Source organism: Pelodiscus sinensis, chromosome 6 (genome assembly GCF_049634645.1).
Source record: "Pelodiscus sinensis isolate JC-2024 chromosome 6, ASM4963464v1, whole genome shotgun sequence".
In the NCBI taxonomy this organism is placed as follows: domain Eukaryota; kingdom Metazoa; phylum Chordata; order Testudines; family Trionychidae; genus Pelodiscus; species Pelodiscus sinensis.
In genome coordinates, this window is record NC_134716.1 from 5,355,748 (window position 1) to 5,378,700 (window position 22,953).

Genomic DNA, 22,953 nt, shown 5'->3' on the forward strand with positions numbered 1-22,953 from the left:
GCAGTCTGAATTGGCCACTCACATCATTGGCAAGAGGGGTGGACATGTGGCCTGTTCCCCCTCCCCCCCGCCCCCGCCCCTGGCCGCCCTCGTAGCTCTAGTACCCTCAGTGCCTCAGCCCAGGAGCTAATCAGAACAGAGCTCCCCTGACCTACCCTAGCACTGCTCTGTCTACAGTACCTCTCTAGGTGTAGGCAGCAAGTCCTTCACTCTGTAAAGCTGGAGAGACACTAAGCTCCCTCTGCCCTGTAACTCATTTTGTGCAGCCCAGCTGGGTCCTGATTGGCTGCCTTAAGCCTCCTCCCAAATGCCTCCCAAATGGCTCCTAAAACAGCCCTGTCCTAGGCCTGTTTTAACCCCTTCTTTTCCAGTGTGGGGCAACTGCTCTGTCACAGGAGCCTTTAAGAAATGTAGTGTTTGTTTGGTGTCAGATCTTGTAATGTCAGATCTTGTAAGACAAGCTTCATAATGGAGTAACACATTCTTTAAACTTGCTGCTTGTTTGGACACCATTGAAATCTTGTGCATGGCTACGTTTGAATAACTGGATTGTAATTAAGATAAGCCGATGACTGTTGTATATAGTTAGGATTATATTATATTCCCAAACAAGAACTAGATTAAGGTGAAGGAAGGTTGGAAATATATATGGACATGAAAATGAAAAAATACTACAGAGATATTGTAACTATCCCCAAGCCAGCTCTCAATTTCCTGGTTTTATAACTTCTCCAGGATAAAGTTTAATTCAAACATGGTACTACTAATGTATGGAAATGCACAGTTAAAGGATCCAAACAACCTTAATTCTGCCCTGTCGTGACTCATGCAGTAGAGGTATAGTTGTCATGGGTACACAAGGTGTTTGTTGGCCAGATTCAATTAAAATAATTTTAAAGAATTAGATTTTTTTTCTTCCTCATATGTCCTATAGGGTACATCTAAACTACATCCCTTTTTCGATAAAGGGATGTAAATTAGACATATCAAAATTGCAAATGAAGTGGGGTTTTGAATTTCCCGTGCTTCATTTGTATAATCGCATCATGGAGCTTTTTCGAAAGTAAAACCGTGGTCTAGACATGGTTCATTCGAAAACGGCAGGCTTTTTCGAAAGATCCTGTAACCCTCAAAAAAGTTACCTTAATTACAATCCAGTTATTCAAAAAATGAGGGTTACAGGATCTTTCGAAAAAGCCTGCCGTTTTTTAAAGAACCATGTCTAGTCCGTGGTTTTACTTTCGAAATGGCGCTTTTTTGAAAAAGCACCATCACGGGATTATGCAAATGAAGCATGGGAAATTCAGATCCCTGCTTCATTTGCAATTTCGAGACGTCTAATTTACATCCCTTTATCGAAAAAGAGATGTAATTTAGACGTACCCACAGTGTGCATTTACCATTGCTTATCAAAAAGTATCTTTAATTACACATGTGCTATGAAAACTTGGAGTCAAAATTTCTGGAAGTAGGAACCTAAAATTAGCCATTTACATCTAAACAAGTGGTCTGATTTTTTTTTCCCCAAAGTGCTGAGAGTATGGCATCTGGCATTAACCTTGGTGGGAATTGCTGGCTGTTCAGCACTTAAAATTAGGCCATTAATGAGTGAATGTGGATTTAAGAGCCTAGAATTAGGCTTCTATTTTTGAACATTGTGGCCTGGATCTCGCTTGAAGAGGTCTGTAGCCAGGCCTATCCAGCAGAGTTCCAGATGGATGCCATGTCTGGGACAGTGGTAGAGATGTAGCCGTGTTAGTCTGGGGTAGCTGAAGCAAAATGCAGGACAATGTAGCACTTTAAAGACTAACAAGATGGTTTATTAGATGATGAGCTTTCGTGGGCCAGACCCACTTCCTCAGATCAAATAATGGATGTCTGGGACAGTTACTGAAGTAAGACACTAAATAGAAAAAAGTCTGCTGCAGAGAGTGACCTGAATGAGAATAGAAATGAAAATCAGCTTGACTAGGTGCTGCTCAGGCATCTTTCTGAGTGGAGGGTTAGGGCATCACTGGTTTGAGCACACACCAAGAGCTACCACTCGCTGTATTACTCCAGTAGGTTGAAAACTGAACTGAAATGACACTGAAATAATCGTCTTATCAGAACTGGGTTCAAAAGGCCAAATCTTCTAACTTGGTAGAGATTTCTCTTGGTGGATATGAAAATAAAATGCACATAGCTATTGTGAAGAAATGGGAGGCTGCTGTAGGCAAGGAAAAGGATTGTCTCAGGGGTCTCTTGTCTGCAGAGCAATGGCCTCATATGCACAATAATCAAAGCACTGCTTTGAAGCATATCACTGGTGCTGGCCTTAAAAACAGAGTTTGTATGGGTCGGAGATAATGTGGAGTGAATTGTACATGTTTTCCATATTGTTTGGAAATGTGCAAAGGTTAGAAAATGTTGCTTTTCACTCCTGAAAACTGTTAAGGAAATCACAGCTAAGGAATTATTAGTGGAGCTCCTGGCTGTGTTGTTGGGCTTCCTAGTTCAAGGCATGTTGCCAGGGATGAAGTAATTTTACATTGCTTGGTTTCTGCCAGACCTCATATAGCCTAAAGCTGTTATTTGAATATAAATACAATTTTGAATGGTTGTAATAGATACAAGTGATGTTTTGCTTTGATTGTTTATGGTTGAGTAGTGCTGTATGGAGGTCTTGGGGGCACTCCTCCACAGTAGCCTAGAACTGTCTGCATCTGTCAGCACTGTCCTGTACACTTTTATAGTGAAAACAGAAACAAGTCTGTAAAAAAAACCCAACACAAAACATGTTTGTGTTCTGCTCCTGCGGGTGGGAGTACAACCAGTGAACCTTTCTCCCAGGATTGTGCTTGCATCAATGAACTCTGTATTGCACATAAAGTATACTAAAAAGCTACGCTCATTTTTAAGCTTCATTAGAAATCTGTGGGAGTGAGGGAGGTGGGAGGCGGGAGGCGAGAGAATTGCTATGTACCAAACAGAAAGGAAATTAGTAATGTTTGTGTTCAAGCTTCTATCTACTGATAAAGAATGGAGAACAGAAGACAAAAGAGCTCAGACAGCATTCTTCCTTTTTTTTAATAAAGGATTACAGCTGACCATAAAATACATCTTTAAGGCTTCTCTGCTTGCCATAGGATAGATAAATATTTCTTAATCTCATTTTTGAATCCAGTTAGTTGCTGTGGTAACCATGATTGGATATCTCCGCTATTCCTCCTGTGCAGTCTTATATATATGGAAACCTTTATAAAGATTTAAATAATGTCTCGTTCCTTGGAACTCTCTTGTAGGCTCTAGAGAATACTCTCTCCTTTAGTCTGAATCCCAAAACTATTTAATCGCCAGTTTTAATTTCTCCTTGCCTCTGTGTTTCCTCTTTACTAGTGCTCACTATATGTTCCTGCGAGACAGTTAGGAGAGCAATAAACCCTGTATATCCACCTGCCTGTTCTCTTTTCTTGAAAAGTGTATTTAACGTTTCGGAGAGATGCCAAGTGGAACTGCTGGAACACGAAATCCACTGTATCTGTAGAGCATGCAACATAGTGAATCAGTGGTCCCCAACCTTTAGAGGCTCCGGGGTGTGGGGCCACTCACGTGCCGGGCGCCCGGGGTGTGGGGCCACTCACGCACCGGACGCCCGGGGGCAGGGCCGCGTGTCTGGGGGCACACCAGGGGACAGGGATGCCCTTGTACCCAGCGCCGGCATGTGCCGCAGGGTCGGGGCTGGGCCGCCTGAGCCACGCACCTGGGGCCAGCACCGGCGCCGCTCGAGCGCCGCGCACCCGAGCGCCCGCATATGTCCCGGGGCTGGGGCCGCCCGAGCACCGCGCACCTGGTGCTGGTGCGTGTCACGCGCCTAGGGCGGGCGCCTTCCGTGCGCTGGGAGCGGGGCCGGCCAGGTTGTCGGCGGGCGCACATAAATGCCCCAGCGGGAGCCATGGCGCCCGCGGGCACCGTGTTGTGGACCACTGTAGTGAATGGTACAGTCTGGTCTTATCCCACCTTGTCTGTTGCCTCTGTCACTACCAGCTAGAACCACCTGTAGTGAATAGATAGGAGTTCAAGGCCTTTGGCTATTTCCCAGTTAGTCTCTTTACTGTTGCCTGTAAACAGAACCGTGGTAGTGAAGTCTGTGATGTTCTCATGTGTGCACCATTCCTCAGTTCTGATAAGCCTCTGAATTAATGGTAGGTGAAAACATATGCAAATGTGCGTGCGCGCACACACGCACGTGTATCTGGCATAAAAGGTCTAAATGATGTGTATTCTTGCTGCATGCATCATTGTAGCAATGTGTTCTTCCTGTCCTTAAGCTTTCGCAGCATCTTTTTGCAATTCCTATTAATTGTCGCAGTGTTTTTTTGAGTACAAGGGTTAATAACTACTTAGTATCCACATGATCAGTCCTAAGCAAAACAGAAGTTAGGGTTTCAAAAGGAATCCTGTTTGCTTTCCAAGCCAGCATTCACAGCTGGGGTTCTCAATTTTTCTGGATAGGGGCCACAATAAAAGGAAATGCTTGTCTCCTGGGTCACTTCCTCTTCTGATCATGGGCACATCAGAGCTGTCTGGTCACTGGACCGGGTGTTTATGCAGAAAACTAATATTCGGAAAGTAGCTAAAAATAAACACTGTACCTTCAGAATACTATTTAGTATCAGACAGTAGCATGACTAGTAGGCCCATGGACCACTAGCAAGAGCCCTGCACCACAGCATAAGAGCTATTTTGGTAAGGCTCAGAAAGAGTAGAGCTCTCGAGTCAGTCCTCTAGAAAATGCAGTTTGTGGGCACTCTCCTGAATTCCATTGCCAAAATGTAGCATACTGTACTCTCACATGCACAACGTCACAGATGAGCAGCCTCATGCCCTTGATTGCTTTTCAGTTGGATATTTGGATTCTACTCGGAATGACCACTTAAACCAGTGGTGTTTCTGGGCAGTTATGCCAAGAAAGGCTGATGAGATCTGGATAGAGAACTTTTATCTCTTGCAGACTTGGAAGCTCAAACAGTAGCTAAATCCCCCAAATGTTCAGAAAACTGCCACCAGACCCGAATAGCTTATATACAGTCTTTACTAACCCAGGGTAACTGCTTGTGGGACTGGGGGAAAAAGAATAATTTCCTTTTTTTTCCTCCTCCCCCAAGCCACAAAGAGCATATCTACTGTTGGAGCCCTGTGACTGGTATTTCTGTCTGATGCCTTCCCATTTTGAAAGGATAAGTGTTTACTAATGGATTTCCTGGCTCCATCTCCACTCTTTAACCCAAAACGTTCATGAGCAGGGATCTGGACAGAAGCCATGCAGGGCATTCTGCTGCCAAAGGGCAGGGGACATGTTTGGTCCTTGGTAGATGTGAATGTGGGGCTGGGCCTTCTCTTAATACAAATACCTTTATAGATCATTGCTAAAAATGAGAAACAGGGGGAAGCACAATTAAGACTTCTACGTTTGGAGAGATAACTACATCATAAATCAGTAAATGAGTAACCTTACTCCTTTCCCTGCCTCTGTTGTACTGATTTTGGCATCCTTTAACAAGTTTTCCTGACATCCAAGCTGAAAAAAAAAAATGTTTCTCTTTGTATTCACAAGATGTGCTGGGCTTGTCAGTGGCCCCTTTTCCTCCTGCTAGTCCTCTTTGGATCATTCATGCTGACATTAAAGTCAGAATTCTTATATTTCATTGTGGATGTTCGGATTAGATAGTTTCCCACTCCTACAGAGCCTTTGCTCCAGAGAGCTCCAAGTGCAGTACAGGTAAGTTTTGTAACACCTTAGTGAGGTGGGCAGGTCTGTTACAGCCACTTTGCAAATAGAGGCGTGGTGCTTCATCTAAATGGCAGAAACTGGAACTAGAACTCAGGAATCCTGATGCTTGCTTGCCTATTTCAGCCACCTGACTCTCTTTAATGTGGAGATGTTCATCTGTTCCTGGAAAATCTAAACCATACAATTGAGGCTGTTGAGATTGTGTGGGATACTTTGCCTGTGCCCTTTCTCTGTGCAAATAGAAGACTTTTTTTTGCAAGCGGAGCAAATGGGAGGAGTTGTTGCATTAAGCCTTGCTGATAAGAGTTTGGCAGTATAAACACATGGGAGTGCTTCTTTGTATTAGGTCATCAGCCAACTTACTCTTTAACCTCAGGAGTTTTACTCTCTTTGCCCTCTGAAACACATGGATTGCAGTTTTAAAAGAAAACTGAATAGTTTCTTTTCATCGTGGATAGATTTGGCAGTATTGTTTTTTTTAAAATAATTTTGATGTATAATTTAAGCATTTTTTCAGTTTTTTGTATCAATTTTAATTTTTTCACACATACAGGATGCTTAGGGGAAGGGGTGATCAAACAGTAATTTACTCACAACAGGCAATTCAAAAAGTTAAATCTTTCTAACCATTAAAACACAAGTTCTCACTAGCTCCTCAAAATATATAAAGTAAATACCCTTAAATCTAGCTGAGTTCTCAAGCAGCATTTTCTGACTTTGCCCATCTAAGTTTTGACTGCTATTGATGGAAATATTGTTTGTGTATGGTGACATTAACATTTACTCATAAAAATGTATTCCTTCCATGCCTAATCATAGATGTTGTCTCTGCATCAAAACTGTGTATTAAGGATGATCAAGAAACAACTGGGGGACAGAATGATTTCTAGGAGTCTAGTGATTTGAGTCCTCCTTCCTTTAAAAATGGACTGTGAATTTAGCCTTTCTGTCTCTGCTGATCTGAGGTGTCAAGATGATGGCCCAGCCATGGATGCACGGGGCCATCTGGTACAACAGAAGAGGGACATGATTCAACATTCCATTACACAACATTTTCTCTAGTAGTCTCTTGTGACTCGGCAGTCAATGGAGCATTAGTGATGTGAAACTAATGTAATGGAGCGGAGAATCAGAGCTCTTAGCCTGTTTAAGAGGATTTGTTGGACAGAAACATGAATATTAAATTTTTGATCTTAAACTTTTTTTTTCTTTCAACAGGCTCCAATTTATGTAGCTATGAAATACAGCCATCTGAGTACACTAGAGATTCGCAGGCCTCTACGCTCTGCCCCAAGCTCCCAGTTCCAGAGAGGTATGTTTAACTGCTCGTCTAATTGTTTGGTCGTTTGTTGGAAAAAGAAGTTTTATAAAACCCCAACAAAGAATAGATTAGGTCACCCTACAACACACCTATGTTTGTTGTTATCATGTTAACTCTGTTGATACAAAGGTCATTTATAAAGAGACACCATTAACATAATACTTACAAAATCCTACTGTGAGCCTAATGCTATTAAAACTGGGATATTAAAAATGCTCTTTGGCATTATATACTCGGTGTTATGCAGGTGTTAGTTCACCATCTGAAGAGCTGGCCGCATTTTAGCGATACTGTTTCTACTAGGGATGTTAAGTATAGGTTGATTGAATAGTCAATTAACCTCATGAATTCTTATCGGTTACTTGACTATTCTGTAGTCCCTGGGAATGGGGCTGGCATCCAGCTCCACTACCAAGGAGCCCCCTGCCACTCTGTGTAGCTGCCTCTGACACAGAGGCAGCAGCACGGGATGCCAGGCGGAAGCTGGACCATGAGGGGAGCCAGTTTAAAAACCAGCTCCCCTCGCGGACTGGCTGCCTGTTGCCCCACGCTGCTATCTGGGAGGGGTGGGCGGGGCAGACATGAGCTGGAACTGAGCCAAGCTGCTTGCCTGCCTGGCTCCTAATACACTTCACCCGCCGCAGCTCTGCATTTATAGCTCCCAGACCTGGCACAAGCCAAGTCTGAACAGGGCTGCTGGCCTGCCTGGCTCCTAATACACTTCACCCGCCGCAGCTCTGCATTTATGGCTCCCAGACCTGGCGCAAGCCAAGTCTGAACAGGGCTGCTGGCCTGCCTGGCTCCTAATACACTTCACCCGCCGCAGCTCTGCATTTATGGCTCCCAGACCTGGCGCAAGCCAAATCTGAACAGGGCTGCTGGCCAGCCTGCTAAAACATTTACTGCGGGGGGCGGGGGGCGGGGGGAAGAGGAGAGAGGGAGAAGGAAATGCGTTTAGTTGATATCATTAACCTGTAGGCTTTTGCTTATTGGTTAATTGGTTAATCGACTATATTATTACATACACAGTTTCTACATAGTTTGTACACAGCATATGAAGTGTTTTGGAATGAAAGGTGGTATAGGCACATAAAATATTACATTGATCATTTGTGGTGTTTGCTTCTTGTACTTTACTCAGCCAGTTAAACTTGGTGGGAGTGTTTCATTTGCTGGTTCTCTAGTGTGTGTGAGTTTCTGGTACTGGAATGCTTAAATGGCAGAAAGCAAAATCCAACCTAAACATTTAATGGCACTCCTATTCATCTATTACTTTGTTTTGTAAATAAACTGCTCTAGCAGTACTGTTTAAAATTTCAACCTAGAACTGCCTTGACTGTTTTTGGTCAAGTATGATAGTGATTATAACAGAGGATACTGCTGGCATTGAGAGCTCTGCTGTGTGTTTGAAGATCAGAGTGCTGCCCAGAAGTTAAGGGACAGTCCACACTTCAGTTACACAGCAAGTTTGTTCAGCAAGGTGATTATTGTAGAGTTCAGCCCTTTAAATGCTCTGGGAGTAGTTCCACTATCTTTAACGGAGTGGTGAGCAACCTGTGACCCGAGAGCCATATGCAGCCCATTGGGGCTCTGTGTGAGGCCCATGGGACAGCTTTGTTTACCATTGCTCATGCTCAGGGGTGCCAAATTCTGCTGATTTTCATCCATAACGGTTTTTTTGCTACTGGTATGGCTGAAGTGATACAGATGTAAAGCAAGGATATGTGAAGAGAGGTGCATGCTGATTGCACACAACATTGTGAGAGCCTTGCTTTCCCTCTGTATCCAATCCAAGTGCTATTGCGGTTCAGTTGGCACACACTACAAATTCTAGGTACGCAAGCAGAGTTAGCAAAACTACCCTAACCCTGCAAGACCATCTTGGTTACAATAATCTTGTGACCCACTGAAATGAAGTAGGGTCATTCATGTGGCCCAATGTGACGACGCCTCGGGATTTTCCCATCTCCTGCACCCCGAAATGGCATGAACAGACTTCACCAGCCAGTAGAATGGAGGTTGTTTATTGTTCCTCCAGCACAGCGCGGAACAGATGTAATCTGGTTACAGGAACTGGGGCTAAGAGGCCTCAGTGCCCCCTTGAGATAGGGGAGTCCCAGCCCCCTCCCCAGCTCCTTCTTCCCTGCCTTCCAGCCAGGAACTCACTAACTCTCTTCCAGCCCTGCCCCCCAGCCAGGGCAGCATTCCACCTTCCTTTGTTCCTCTCCATGGGGGGTGTCTGGCCACTGGTTTGCATAGTGACTCATCCTGTTTTGCTGGGTCGTGGTACCCACGGCAGCCAGTGGGGGTTACCCCAGAGCCAGCAGCATCACCTTTGCATAATGAGGTTTTCCCTGCTGGGTCTTGCTCCAGACAGCAGAGGTCAGCACAGCCCAGCAAGTACCCCCACTACGTCACACCCACTCGCTAGCCTAGGTTGTCCATCACTGCTTTAACAAGATTTCTGCAGGGGTATTTGTGGCTTAAACTTGCAAACACTTGTGACCAGTTATAATTCTTATTTCATAAACAACTCCACCTTGACTATATCTATTCAGGGTCAGGCCGTATGCGCTCTGCATGGACATGAGTGTTTGTAAAGGAAAAACAGAGAAAAGTGGGTATGTTGTCGCCATTTTAGTTCCAGGACCTGTAGTTTTAAATGCCATTTGCTTATTGAGGTAACTCATCCAAGTTTTTAAATTGATGGCTGTGATACTGAATGCTGGCAATAGCATACTTTTTTCTGAATCTTTTTTTTTTAACGCTGCAGTTCAATAGTCTATGCAGCAGTCCTTGGACTAGGTGCTGCACTGACTAAAAGAAATAAAAATTCCAGTGTTTGTATATTCAAATGGCTTGTTGGTTTTAATTTTTGCCAGTATTTTATGTATTTTTCTTCCTAAATGTTCTCATGTCATTTAATTGGATTGAATTTTGCTTAATAAGGAAGCAGGCAGGTAGAATGGAGTGTCATCATTCTATAAATGCAGTGCAAATTCCTGGCAAAATTGCTTTTTAAAATAGTCAAAAGGAACTATTTCATCAATGGAGCGTTTCTCCATTTTATTCCACAGTTATAAGTTAAAATAAAAAAATTCATTAAATTTTAAAGTTTCCAAAAGCTTGACTTAAACCCCCAAAGAAATAGGTTCCCTTCAGATCACGTGTTAGATATTGTGCTGGTGAATTTATTGGAGTAAACGTGTGCATTAAATGAAATGAATGGAGATGCCTATCTCCTAGAACTGGAAGGGACTTTGAAAGGTCATTGAGTCCAGTCCCCTGCCTTCACAGCAGGACCAAGTACCATCCCTGACAGATTTTGCCCCAGATCTCTAAATGGCCCTCTCAAAGACTGAACTCACAACCCTGGGTTTAGCAGGCCAATGCTCAAACCATTGAGCTATTCTCTCCTTCCCCTTTTTCCCCATTTTGGAGAAGAATGAAAAGAATGCATTTTGAAGAAGAAATGAAATGGACTGAAGGATGAAAAAATAAATACATTTCAGGAAGAAGGATGTTGAGGAAAACTCCCTGATGTTCTTTTCCTGGAAACAGATCCTCAGCTGATGTAAATTACATCACTCTTTTGAAGTCAAGGGCGCTACGGCAACTTAGGTCAGCTGAGTACAATCCCCTGAAATTTCCCAGTTGATGGGTTCAGCAGTAAAGTGTTCTGTGTGTCCTGCAGAGAGCCCCAGAGATCTTGCAGAGACTCTGCCATTTCAGCTTTGGAATGCTCTGCCTTCACTTGCTTTGGTTTCTTCACAGCATTGCCAAAGATAACCACATCCTCCAGCAGCAACTCCTGAAATATAGTTGCACTGCATGAAGGTGGTTTTGGAGCAGGATACTCAAGAGGAAGCTAGCCAGTTTGCCCCTTCTTTCTTGTCTCTCCCTATTCCAACTCTGCACAACCTTGAGAGAGGGGCTTCCATTGAGTTTGGAGAGAGAAAGAGCAAAGCCCAGCGACAAAATGCTATATTCTGTTGGCACAGGCTCCCTACATGAGTTGACATATCGATTATGGGGACCCTAAATACGTCAGATCCAGCCCTGTTTTGAGGCACGCCTGATAGAGAGCTACTCTGTTCCTAACTCTGCATTCATTTATTTGACAAAGTCTAATTAAACTTGGAATCCTTCACAGAATTTTAGTGCCACTGTTATTTTTGTGCTTTTTTATTTATTTCTCCTCCTCCTCCTCCTCAAGGCTAATTCTGCTTACATTGATCACGATGATTAAGGAGCAGATTATACTTAGAAGCATATGATTTCATTTAACTATGTAAGGTTCCAAGGTGTAATCAAGGGGCATTATAAATAGCAGAGGTCACTATCACGAGATGTATTATTTTGTTTTTTTATTAAACAAGACACATCATACCAGATGCTTATTGAATCAGAACCACTGAAATAGAAGTAGGTCTCCTGGATTCTCAAGTCTTATTTATTCAAGAAAGGTTGTAATAAGTACTGACCTTATTTTGTATGTATTATAACCATTTGTATTTAATTATCATACGTCAAAGCAGGTCACTTACTATGGACAGTATAATTGCTACATGCAAGAGAGATATTAGGAAATTAATACAGGAACGCAGTGTGATAAAGGCAATAAGTATCTATTTTTCCCCAAGGACATGTTGATTCTAATGACTTTTTTTTTTCCAGAACGTCTGTTTTCTCGTCAAGATGTGAAAAAATGTGTTGTTTTTTTAATGTTTCAGAATTAAATCTGAGCTTTGTCAGAATGATAGCACTATTTTTCAGTGCAAGCCTATAAAGTTTCACAGGCTTTCTTAAAAATTGGATCAAATGCATGACATAAAAGTTTAAATGCAGAGCTCCCTAATTTCAAGCATTTCAGATTTGCATACGTGCTGTGAAGACCTGCAAGACACTCACACTCCAAAGCTAACTCAATCTTACAAAAAGGCTTGAGGGATATATATATATATATATATATATATATATATATATATATATATAGGCTGCTTGATAGATACTGTGGGTTTCATCTGATTTTTTAACAGCTCTCACTAAATGTATAGTTATTCCTCTTAATTGCTGTCTTTATTACTCACTGAAAGCAAAGTATCAGAGCAAGAATCTGCAAATGCATTTTCTTATTCAGCATAGTTTACTTAAAACTTTATTTAAAACTGTCAGTTTTGCAAAAGCATGGGACTCTGTTAATTATCTAGTTATGCAGGTGATAGGAAAACCTTCCCAATTCTGCACTGAATAATTAGACAATTGCTTTTTTAGTATGTTCTTTCTCTCCTCTCCTCCACTTCCCTAAAATAATAATGCATAGAGCGGATAGTCCTAAGGCAGATGACTCTAACCCTACGCACTAGAAGTGAGGGTTAGACTTCTGATACGACTCTCAATTTAAAAATAGGCATCCGATATAGGAAATATCTGGCTTCAAAACCTCAAGCAAAATAGGAGACTCCCAAAGGAACAAGGTGAAGTGGTGCTGCAGTATCCTGAAATTTTTTTGCAAATAAGACCGTAGGAATTAATGGGGAGGAAGGAAATGTGGCAGCTAAAAGAAAACTCTTCAGTTTAATGTAGGACATATATTTTATTCATTGGATTCAATTGCAAGCAAGAATAGATTGCTAATAAAATTGTCTTAAATGTAATGGAAAAGAATAATTAAAAACAAACTAGACACTCTTGATAGCCTGACTGAGCTTAGGGTTCAAGAAGATGCAGCTCCCAAGTGGGTAGTAGCACTGTGAAAATAAAGTCTTACGGTTCTGCTGTCCTGAATTATCTGTTGGTGGACTGGCATACTATTTGTTTACTGGGGTGAGAAGTATAGTGCATGAGAGAGGTAAATAATTCAGGGTAAAGGGACTAATGAAACAGTTTTAGGCCTCTTCCCTGCATTTAGTATAAAACATTGAAATATTTCTTAAATTATCACTGTAATTGTCATCTCCTATGACCAGAATAAGCATATAACAGGGAAAGCTGCTTGGCAACAGTTGTAAATGGTGACATGTTTTAGACTATGGTACAATCATTCTTGGATATCTTTTTTGCTATAAAAGTGGGTCAGTATTCCATTTGAAAGTCAGTGAGGCAATAGTTTGAGCTGGTATACCACGTGACACTTGAATGACAGAGGTTTAAGCTGAAATAAGAGCGTACTCTTTTTTGAGAGGCAAAGGGTGTAATACTTGTTGGAATATGCATGCTATCTTAACAGAAATACTTGTAAAAATTACATCACTCCTCATTGTAACCATCATCATTATAGCAGCACCTCTGCATTAAACTCACAGCTCCTCGTTACAGTCTTATGAGGGTGGAGAGTATTGCATCAATTCACCTTTCATTTCTGTGTTGATGTGGCATTTATATTAAGTAGGAGTAATTTTTTTTCTGATTTTTTTTTTCTTGTGTCACCAGTGCACCTATTCCATTCTTCCATCGCTGTGCTCCTGTGAACATTTCCTGCTATGCCAAGTTTGCAGAGGCCCTGATCACCTTTGTCAGTGACAGTAGTGTCTTACACAGGCTGATTAGTGGAGTTATGACCAGCAAAGAGATTATAATGGGACTTTGCTTGTTATCACTAGGTAATTGTTTTTCTCATTATTAGTTGTTTCATAGTACTGCGATAGGAGACTGTTAACATCCTCTAGTCACAGCATGAACATAAAACATATACAATAATAAGCCCCAAGGAAACTGTTAAAATGCGTTGTTTTTTTCTTTTACTTAGTAGCCAAATGACTGTTTCAAAAGAAATACATGTAAACATTAAATTTTTGTTTAAGATCGGGGAGGGGTTGGACATACTTGACTGCTCTTGCCTTAGCTGTTTAACTTCAACCAGAGGTGGCGATACTTTAATAATGCTCGCCTGGCCTTTCCACTCACCGTTTTGCCTACCCCTTGCACTAAAAATGAGAGCAATGCATGGCATTATGCTCTCAGAAGCCTGGGAGTTAGGTTTCTTTTTGTGTTTATGGCTTAGCTATTGGAGCTGAGATCTTCAAAAGTGCAAAAGGAAATTGGGTTGGACACTTAACTCCCTTTGGCACCTTTGTAACTCCTAGCCCTGTTTTTATGAATGTAAATGTTGTTGCAAATGTGTTCTTGAAAGGTGGTAAAATTCCCAGTTCTGGGTCTTAGGTTTTTTTTTTTTTTGATCAGTGGTATCCCATCATAGTGAAGTGATTGTTTCAAACAGACCCTATAAATGAAGGTGAAAGTATGTGCACCCAAATGTATTACATTTCTGATCAGCTGACTTTATTGAATACTTAGTAAGAGGCCCTTAACCTCTTAAAAAACTGAACCCCTGCTGTGCTAGTCATCTGTCAGAATAGTGTGTGGTTAAAGAAAAAGAAATGGGAATGGACTACAGGGTGCCACAGAGTCTGTAGCAGCAAGATTCTGCTAAAACCAATCTGTCTCTGCAGTAGAGAGGTAGATCTTGACTGCAAAAAAATGAAACACTAACTCCAAGAAGTGATTTTGCTGCAAAGAAACCCCCAGAACTATTTCTTCCATTGCACACCATGGTGGTAATAATGGGCCTGTAATAATTTGACCTAAAAGTGAAAAGAAAATTAAGAATTTGCAAATTTGTAGCTCTATTAGCTACACTGTAGTTGGATTAGTGCCAGATTTTGCTTTGGATATGCATTGCAAAATTTTATATAAAGTTAATTTAGTCATTTAGGTAAAAGAACAATAAAAATGTGATTATTTTCAGATTACTTTTTAATGCTTTTTTAATTAAATCAGGATGTTAGCTTATTTCACAAATCAGACCCCAGTGCTATTCACTTTAAAATGTAGCTAGTGCACTCACACTACTTCTCAGTGAAAAATGGCGATTTAGGGAAGGTTTTTTAACAAGCTGTGCCTGTATGGCAGTGGGACTAATAGGATGCCCAGGCTGGCTTCTTGTGAGGGAAGTAGCTTCCCAAATTATAGGTGCACTCTGAGAAAAGATGCAGAAATCTATATGTACCAATTTAACCAAATGAACTTTGAAATGGCATGGTGCATCTGATGGCATAATGCCAAGGGCCCAAAAAATGGGGACTTAGAGATGAGAAATGGGGAAAACAATGAAGAGTAGATGAGGAAATGTGAAAATTGCAAGTAAAAAATTATTGCAGAATCAATAAACTCTTTAAAAACCCAATTTGATTAAAAAAGATAAAGCACACAGCAGTAATTTTTCCTTGTAACAAACATGACATCTTAATACATCATAATATCTGCACTTGTTTAGCATGTGTGTTTGCATGTGAGTTCTCCTCTGCTGCTCAGAGTTGTGTAGTTGTTTTTCCAACTCATGATATTAAACTCACACTTCTGTCATGTCCTCTTGTTTGTTCGGTCACTGTCTGAATACATTTGTGTGACTATACTATGGGGTGTGTGTGTGTGTGTGTGTGTGTGTGTGTGTGTGTGTGTGTGTGTATATATATATATATATAAATAGTGTACTATGTTAATGCGCGCACACACACTTTTTATTTAGCAAAAAGCAGGAGTTGTAGAAGGTACCTGATTTTCCTTGTGTATTTGTGAAATAAGTTTGAAAGCCATAGGACAAAAAAAATTCCTTCTATAAAAGACTCCATTAATATGCAGTTATCTCTAGTGTAGAGCGTGCAATTGAACTTCCTACCTTTTGCTCATGGAAAAAATACCTTTGTAGGGTTGTTCCTGTTTGAAATAATTGCTCTGCTTATTATATTTGTCTTTTCTGCAGTGCTGTCCATGATTTTGATGGTGATTATCAGGTACATTTCAAGAGTACTGGTTTGGATCTTAACAATTCTTGTCGTTCTGGGATCACTTGGTAAGTCTAGTTCGTTTCTTCGGCGTTGAGAGCCAAGTTCTGATGTCTCTCCCTCACTCCAAAGGTCATTAGCATCCTACTCAGAGACGATTCTTTTTTTCTGCTTTACACTGACCTGCCCCAAGGTTCCATGGGGAAACTGCTGTCTTTCTGGCTGAGAAGAACTGGGTTAGATTCAGTCACTGCTGCTCTTTGCCCAGCCACACAACTGTTGCACCTGCTGTTTGATGGATGAGGGCGCACATAGCCCATGACAACCTGGAGAGTGAGACACGAAGAATCTACCCAGTACAGAGCCCTGTGGGGCAGAGCACTACCATTAACATTTAGGATGGGTCCTCTGGGTGGCTTGAGCTGTGCTCAATACACTTAATCAGTGAGAAACACAGGGGCTTTTCCATCACTTTTCTTCCTCTCCTTGCAAACTTCCTGCAGTCTGGGGGACTATTGAGGGCATGGGGGCTGGTTAGGTTCCCAGGGCACGTAACAGCAGTGTAATATGAATTCCTAACCAGCCCATTGGAGCTGTTTTCTGACCGCTTTGATCTACTCTATACACTTTAAACTTCGTGGAACTGAAGTTTTATATAGTTGATGTTTCAATAATGCAGAAGCATTTTGAGTGATCAGCGGAAATGCTAAAATAGATGGCAGCCATAATTTAATCATGACCTGCCAGGGTTAGAAAAAAATACTTTCAAGATCGTATAGGTTTTCTGAACTGCCCCACTGACTTTTGATTACATCCTGAAAAACAGCACCTAATGCGAAGACTTAAAAATGGAGTTTTGCGAGAGACGCTGTTTGTGTTTACATTAGTCTGTTGTTTTTGGAATCCCCATATGGCAAATCTGGAACATCCTGAATCTTTTGAAATGAACAAAATATGTCAACTAAGATTTTTGCACTTTAGATAGGCACACTGCAGCTGAGTCTCAGACCTTGAGGGAGGGGAGAGGGGAACTGTGGAAAGAGAAAAGAAATGTCAGAAGGAAAAGGTTAATTCATTGGAGGTATGGAATCCCAAATCAAAGAGAATTCTGTCTTGGAAACGTGGCAGCAGCCGGAAAGTATAATCCTGGCCTATTAAAGTTAATGGGAGTTTTGCTTCTGATCAGTAGGGGTAGGATTTCCCCCAGGGAGTTTTTTTAATGGGAGATTTCCTCTCTTCTCCTTCTCCTTCACCTTTATTTTTATTTTTCATTTTCTCGTGGCAGGTGATGTGAGCTGGCTCTTCTGTCGTTCCTACACTTGCAGTACATGCATCAGTTCTTCTTCATGCATGGCCACCTAGCTGTGATTTATCTGAGGTGCTGTTTCAAGTATCCATGGATTCTCTCTCTGACTCCTCATTGTTTCCTTTCCTCTTCCCTGGTGGCACGTCTCTTTGAAGTGTTTACCCTTTCACTTCTTCCTTTTTCTTTGTACTACTACTTCTCTGCATCCTCTGGGACTCTCTCTCAGTTTTTCCATTTTAATTTCCCATACACATCCCACCACATTGTTTTCTGCTTTTGTCCTTCCCTTCCAGTCCTCTAATGCCTGACATATGGGAACAGTATCTGCCCTTACCGTGCCTCCCCTGACAAGTGGCTCCCCTCATTCTCTCTAAAACACATGAAATGAGGAGTACCAATCCAAGGAGCTACCTGATTTTCAGATGGCCCTAGCAGGGTAGGAGCGGTGCAGGGAGAGCCTTTGCTTGATTAACAGACAAGTGAGAAGCCAGAGTACTCTACCTTCAAAATACTTCCTTTGGAGTAGCATCAGCTCTCTTGGATAGTTTTTGTCAGTTTAGACTGTGCTGTGTCCAGCTGGTTCCATTTGTTGTGCATTTGTTAAGTTGAGGGAATTATGCTATTTGTCCTGTCTTTCATTCAAACCGTAGGTGGCACGGGAGTACTGTGGTGGCTGTATGCTAAGCAAAGAAAGTTGGATGATGAAACTCTTTCTGCTGATCAGCTTCAAGTAGCCAAAGACAATCATCAGGCCCTCCTGGTCTATGCCATTTCAGCTACTGTCTTCACGGTAAGCGTGTTGTCCTTGTCAAAATCGTAGTTCTTTTTTCTGTCCTCGCCATGTTCTTTGGCTTGTCAATGCCATTTTGTAGCGTGTGCATGGAAATTGAAAACACTTCTGAAATAGTATCCCTGTTTGTTGCTGCACTTTCTACTGTTAGTTAGGCTTTGTTCTAGTAAACCTGTTCTTCTGAGGGAGAGTGTAGGGCCTGCACCAACAGCTACCACTCTCAGAAGTCGACTGGGACTTCCATGCACAGAACAGCCTCAGGATTGGAGACTTAATCTGTATGTTCACTTACACTTGGGTCCTGTTTGTCAGATAAATCAACTATAAATACTGTTTCAGTTTAGTTAGTGCATGCCTGTGTGGAGGGTTACTGTCATGAAACCTTTTTGTAAACGTATCTGCCAAGTTCTCTAGATTCTGTGGCAAAATATTACCGTATTTTCCGGCGTATAAGACGACTTTTGATGTTAAAAAACATCCCCCAAAAATCGGGGGTCGTCTTATACGCCGGGTATACAGCTTTGCGGCTTTGCAAAGCCTTGGGGGAAGCCGGCGGCGGGGCAGCCCAGGCGCGCCGGAGCCCCTCCGCAGCTTTGCAAAGCCTCGGGGGAAGCCGGCGGCGGGGCAGCCCAGGCGCGCCTGGGATGCCCCACCGCCGGCTTCCCCCGAGGCTTTGCAAAGCCACGGAGGGGCTTCGGTGGCGGGGCAGCCCAGGCGCACCGGGGCTGTCCTGCTGCCGGGGCATCCTCAGAGGCTTTGCTCCCGGTGTCCCTGGTCTGCTGGGGACCGTCTCCAGCAGACCAGGGACACCGGGAGCAAAGCCGGGGAGGCGGAGGGGCGCTGGGGTATAAGGCGAAACCCTATCTTTTAACTAAAAAATTAGGGGGTCGTCTTATACGCCCAGTAGCCTTATACACCGGAAAATACGGTAGCCACATTCTGCCCTTGCATGCACCTGTACAATCCTGTTGCTTTCACTGGGTTGCACAATGTAGGTGAGTGATAGAATTTGGTATATGGTCTTGTCAGTCTGTCAGTTCAAAAATGTAATTTTAAAGATAGCTGGAGTCACCGAAAATAGTTTGTATTGATAACCTGACCTCTAAATATTTGATGCAGGATTACATTGTGTAAACTTGAGGATAGGCCTTAGGCAAACTGTGTGATTAAATCGTGTAAACTTGTGGATAGGCCTTAGGCAAACTGATCTCTTCTTGAAGATCTTGTATTATTTACTGCACCTGATGGTCTGCTTTTCATCACCTAAAATGTCAGTTGGAAACTTCTCTCCCCAGGTTATCTTGTTCTTGATAATGTTAATTATGCGCAAGCGAGTAGCTCTCACCATTGCCTTGTTCCACGTGGCTGGCAAGGTTTTCATTCACCTGCCACTGCTAGTCTTCCAGCCCTTTTGGACTTTCTTTGCCCTCATCCTGTTTTGGAGCTACTGGATCATGGTCCTGCTTTTCCTTGGCACTACAGGTATGTGACCATATTGTTTCTTTTAAATAAACATTGGTACTTTCTCGTAGACTTTAGATATAGTTACAGTTAGAAAATAGAGGACAATGTAGCACTTTAAAGACTAACAGGATGGTTTATTAGTTAGTCTTGTTAGTCTTTAAAGTGCTACATTGTCCTGCATTTTGCTTCAGCTACCCCAGACTAACAAGGCTACATTTCTATCACAGTTAGAAAATAAGAATTGTTCTGCTCCTCTATATCTCTGCTTGAGTGTCTTTCTGAATACTTTGAGCACAGTGAGTACTTTAGTACTGAGAGAGATTACTGTGTTCTTGTGCACATCTGTGTTCAGGTGTGAAAATATTCATTGGTGCTCTGGAAGTAACTTCCTATCACTGTTTTTGTTATGAAGAAGAGCAGCTGCAGGGCTGCTGTTACACGTGTAAGCAGTAAATCTCCATGAGACTGTCACAGTAGCTGGGACTTGTTTGAAAACAGTAGGTTCTGGTTATGGCATACTCCATATACCGCCGGGGGGCTAGGAAAGGAAGGCGAAGAATTCACTGTGTCAGCTTTATGCCACTCATGGATTTACCCATGCTGGGGAAATATTTAGCTATCTTGTAAGGGGAGCTTTCAAACTGGGTCATGTCTTCTTTTTTGCTGTCTCATTAATTTCTGTAACTCTGCAAATAAAATGCAAAAGAAGCATGCCAGTATGTCAGTTGAGACTTTTTTTTTTTTTTTTTTTTTTTGGGTCAGGAAATGTACAACTTCAGTCCATCCATTTGATTTTATTTTCAGACATTGAACTTTTGAAATAATGTCCTATTTAAAATATTGAGAGATTTAATTTCTGTTCCCCTCCATATTTAGAGGGATCAGGCGGGGGAGGGGGGGGTGGGGTGAAAGAGCCCTGTACAGGTATCCACTCTTCTCTCTGTGAATATGCAGGATTCTAGCTAGAAGCTTAAGGAGAAGGTGTTATAGGAACCTGATATTTGAAATGTTGTAACAATTACTTCACAACTGCTCTAATGCAATATAGTAATTTTAACACTCTTTAGATCATATAACTGTTTCAGCCTAACTATGGGGAAAATATTTGGGGGTTTTTTGGCCCAGTTTTTAATAAGGGACAGAGCTAATAGAATTTGTCTTTGGTTTTGTTGTTGTACTGTTATAAGTTTATTTGATATGATATTTATTATCTGGAGAACAGAGAGTCACAACCTGAAAATGGTTGAGGTCCCAGTTCTGCATCATCAGAGCCAAAGTTTGGGTTTTAATAAGGAAAAAGCTTTGCTCAGGTTGAATTGTTTGTACCCACAGTCATGATCCAGCAAGGAGTACTGCATATGCTTAGTTTTTATGAACTGTGAGTAGCTACAATGATGTCAGTGGGACAAAGTGTTTTGTATTAAATTTAAGTCTTTGCCGTAGCACGGCCATACATGCTGTATATCCATATTTAACAGACTGCTAGCAGCCAAAATGCAGAACACTTCTAAAAGAGTCAGAAAAAACTTGTTTTTCCAAATAGTAATTCAACTATGCCAAACAAAATTATTTTGATAGTGTTGTTTGACTTCCAAGATTAAAGATTAAGATTTCAAGATTAAGATTAAACCATTCACAGAAGGTTAAGAGATCTTGTGCAAACCTAAGTGAAAACATTAATGGCTTTCAAATGGAATCTGTGTTATGCACCTGCTTTGTCCATTCTCTGTATTTTCCTGAATCTCTTTTGCTGTTCACATCTTTTGATGGGTGAGAGAGACCTCCATCGTGAGTGCTAATGCTTTTTGAAATAGAGCATCCATCGCCTGGGGAAAACCTGACACAATGTCAGTGAGCTCATGTGAAAGTGCTACTTGGATCAGACAAGTCTGTTGGGTTTTAAAATATGTATAAAATTCTTTGGGAAAAATCTTCTGAAACTGCTAGTATTTCTAGCAAATAGAATGTTATTTACATACAGACACAAAACATGCAGAAAAACTTGCATCATCAAGATACAGGTGACCATTAATGTTGTTCGATCTAATGAAAAAATACTAATTACAATCTTTCAATAAGTGGCATAAGGAAGAAATGTTATTTATACAAAGGTAGGGGCAGAAAATTGAGATTTCCTTCATTACATTTTGGAATAAGAACTCATTCTGATATTATTTTTTCCAAATTGCCTTGTGGCTAACATTTTTTTTTTAAAGTTGTTGGGTGGTGAGTTTGCTGTGGAGAATTTTAAAATCCTTCTTCAGCACAATCATTAATAGTAATTAAGATTTTTGTGGACTGACCCAACAATGTCATCTCCTTTATCAGCTGGCTGTCTGGCGACACTGATGTTAGCGCTTTATTAGGAGCTGTCGGCTCATTAAATGATTCAGAGTTATTAGGTGAGATACAAATGGTTCCTTTTTTCTGAGCTATTGTTGTAAATACTATCTGCCTCCTTCTCCTGATTTGTTCCTAGGTAGCCCTGTCTCAAATGAACAAGGATTTGTGGAATTCCGGGTTTTGGGTCCTCTGAAATACATGTGGTGGTACCATGTTGTAGGACTTATCTGGATCAGTGAATTTATTCTAGCATGTCAACAGATGACTGTAGCTGGAGCTGTTGTGACGTACTATTTTACAAGGTGAGAATATTTCAGACTGCTTTTTCTTAAGAGACTTTGTAACTGAATCAACAAATATCGCTAGGGCCAAAGTTTGTGGTTGAAATGAGCAGATGTGTTCTTGGAAGCTGGAAAGCAAAAGCGAACTCAAAATAGTGTAATTAGCTGATTATCTGTACTTCTGAGATGTTAGAAATGTAGCCGTGTTAGTCTGGGGTAGTTGAAGCAAAATGCAGGACAATGTAGCACTTTAGAGACTAACAAGATGGTTTATTAGATGATGAGCTTTCGTGGGCCAGACCCACTTCCTCAGATCAAATAGTGGAAGAAAGTAGTCACAACCATATATACCAAAGGATACAATTAAAAAAAATGAACAAACATGAAAAGGACAAATCACATTGCAGAAGAGGAGGGGGATGCGGGGGGGGGGGGGGGGGGGAAGGAAGGAAAGTAAGTGTCTGTGAATTGATGATATTAGAGGTAGGGAGAGTGGGATGTTTGTGAGTTAATGGTATTAGAGGTGATAATTGGGGAAACTGTCTTGGTAATGGGTGAGATAGTTCAAATGTTTGTTAAGTCCTTGTTGGCAAGTGTCGAATTTTAACATGAATGACAGTTCAGAGGATTCCCTTTCAAGTGCAGATGTAAAAGGTCTTTGTAGCAGAATGCAGGTGGCTAAGTCATTGAGAGAGTGTCCTTTCTGGTTAAAATGGCACTTTCAATTTGCTTTTTTATTTCTCTGGGTGGGTAGTTGAGATTTATAAATGCTTGGTAGAGATCCTGAAGCTTCTGGTCTCTGTCAGTGGGATTAGAGCAGATGCGGTTGTATCGAAGGGCTTGGCTATAGACGATGCCTAGAAACCATCTACTTCAAGACAGACCCAAGAAA

The 22,953-nt window shown here is 41.6% G+C and overlaps 1 protein-coding gene across 1 annotated transcript in view; it reads left to right on the forward strand.

Annotated features, from left to right (window-relative positions):
* SLC44A1 (solute carrier family 44 member 1) overlaps window positions 1-22,953 on the forward strand; it is an 80,308-nt gene that overhangs the window by 42,612 nt on the left and 14,743 nt on the right. Inside the window, exons 5-10 of the mRNA XM_075931356.1 lie at window positions 6,992-7,085; window positions 13,527-13,696; window positions 15,856-15,945; window positions 17,834-17,973; window positions 19,269-19,455; window positions 21,917-22,082. Coding sequence (XP_075787471.1) covers window positions 6,992-7,085; window positions 13,527-13,696; window positions 15,856-15,945; window positions 17,834-17,973; window positions 19,269-19,455; window positions 21,917-22,082 — 847 coding nt within the window. The remainder of the gene's footprint in view (window positions 1-6,991; window positions 7,086-13,526; window positions 13,697-15,855; window positions 15,946-17,833; window positions 17,974-19,268; window positions 19,456-21,916; window positions 22,083-22,953) is intronic.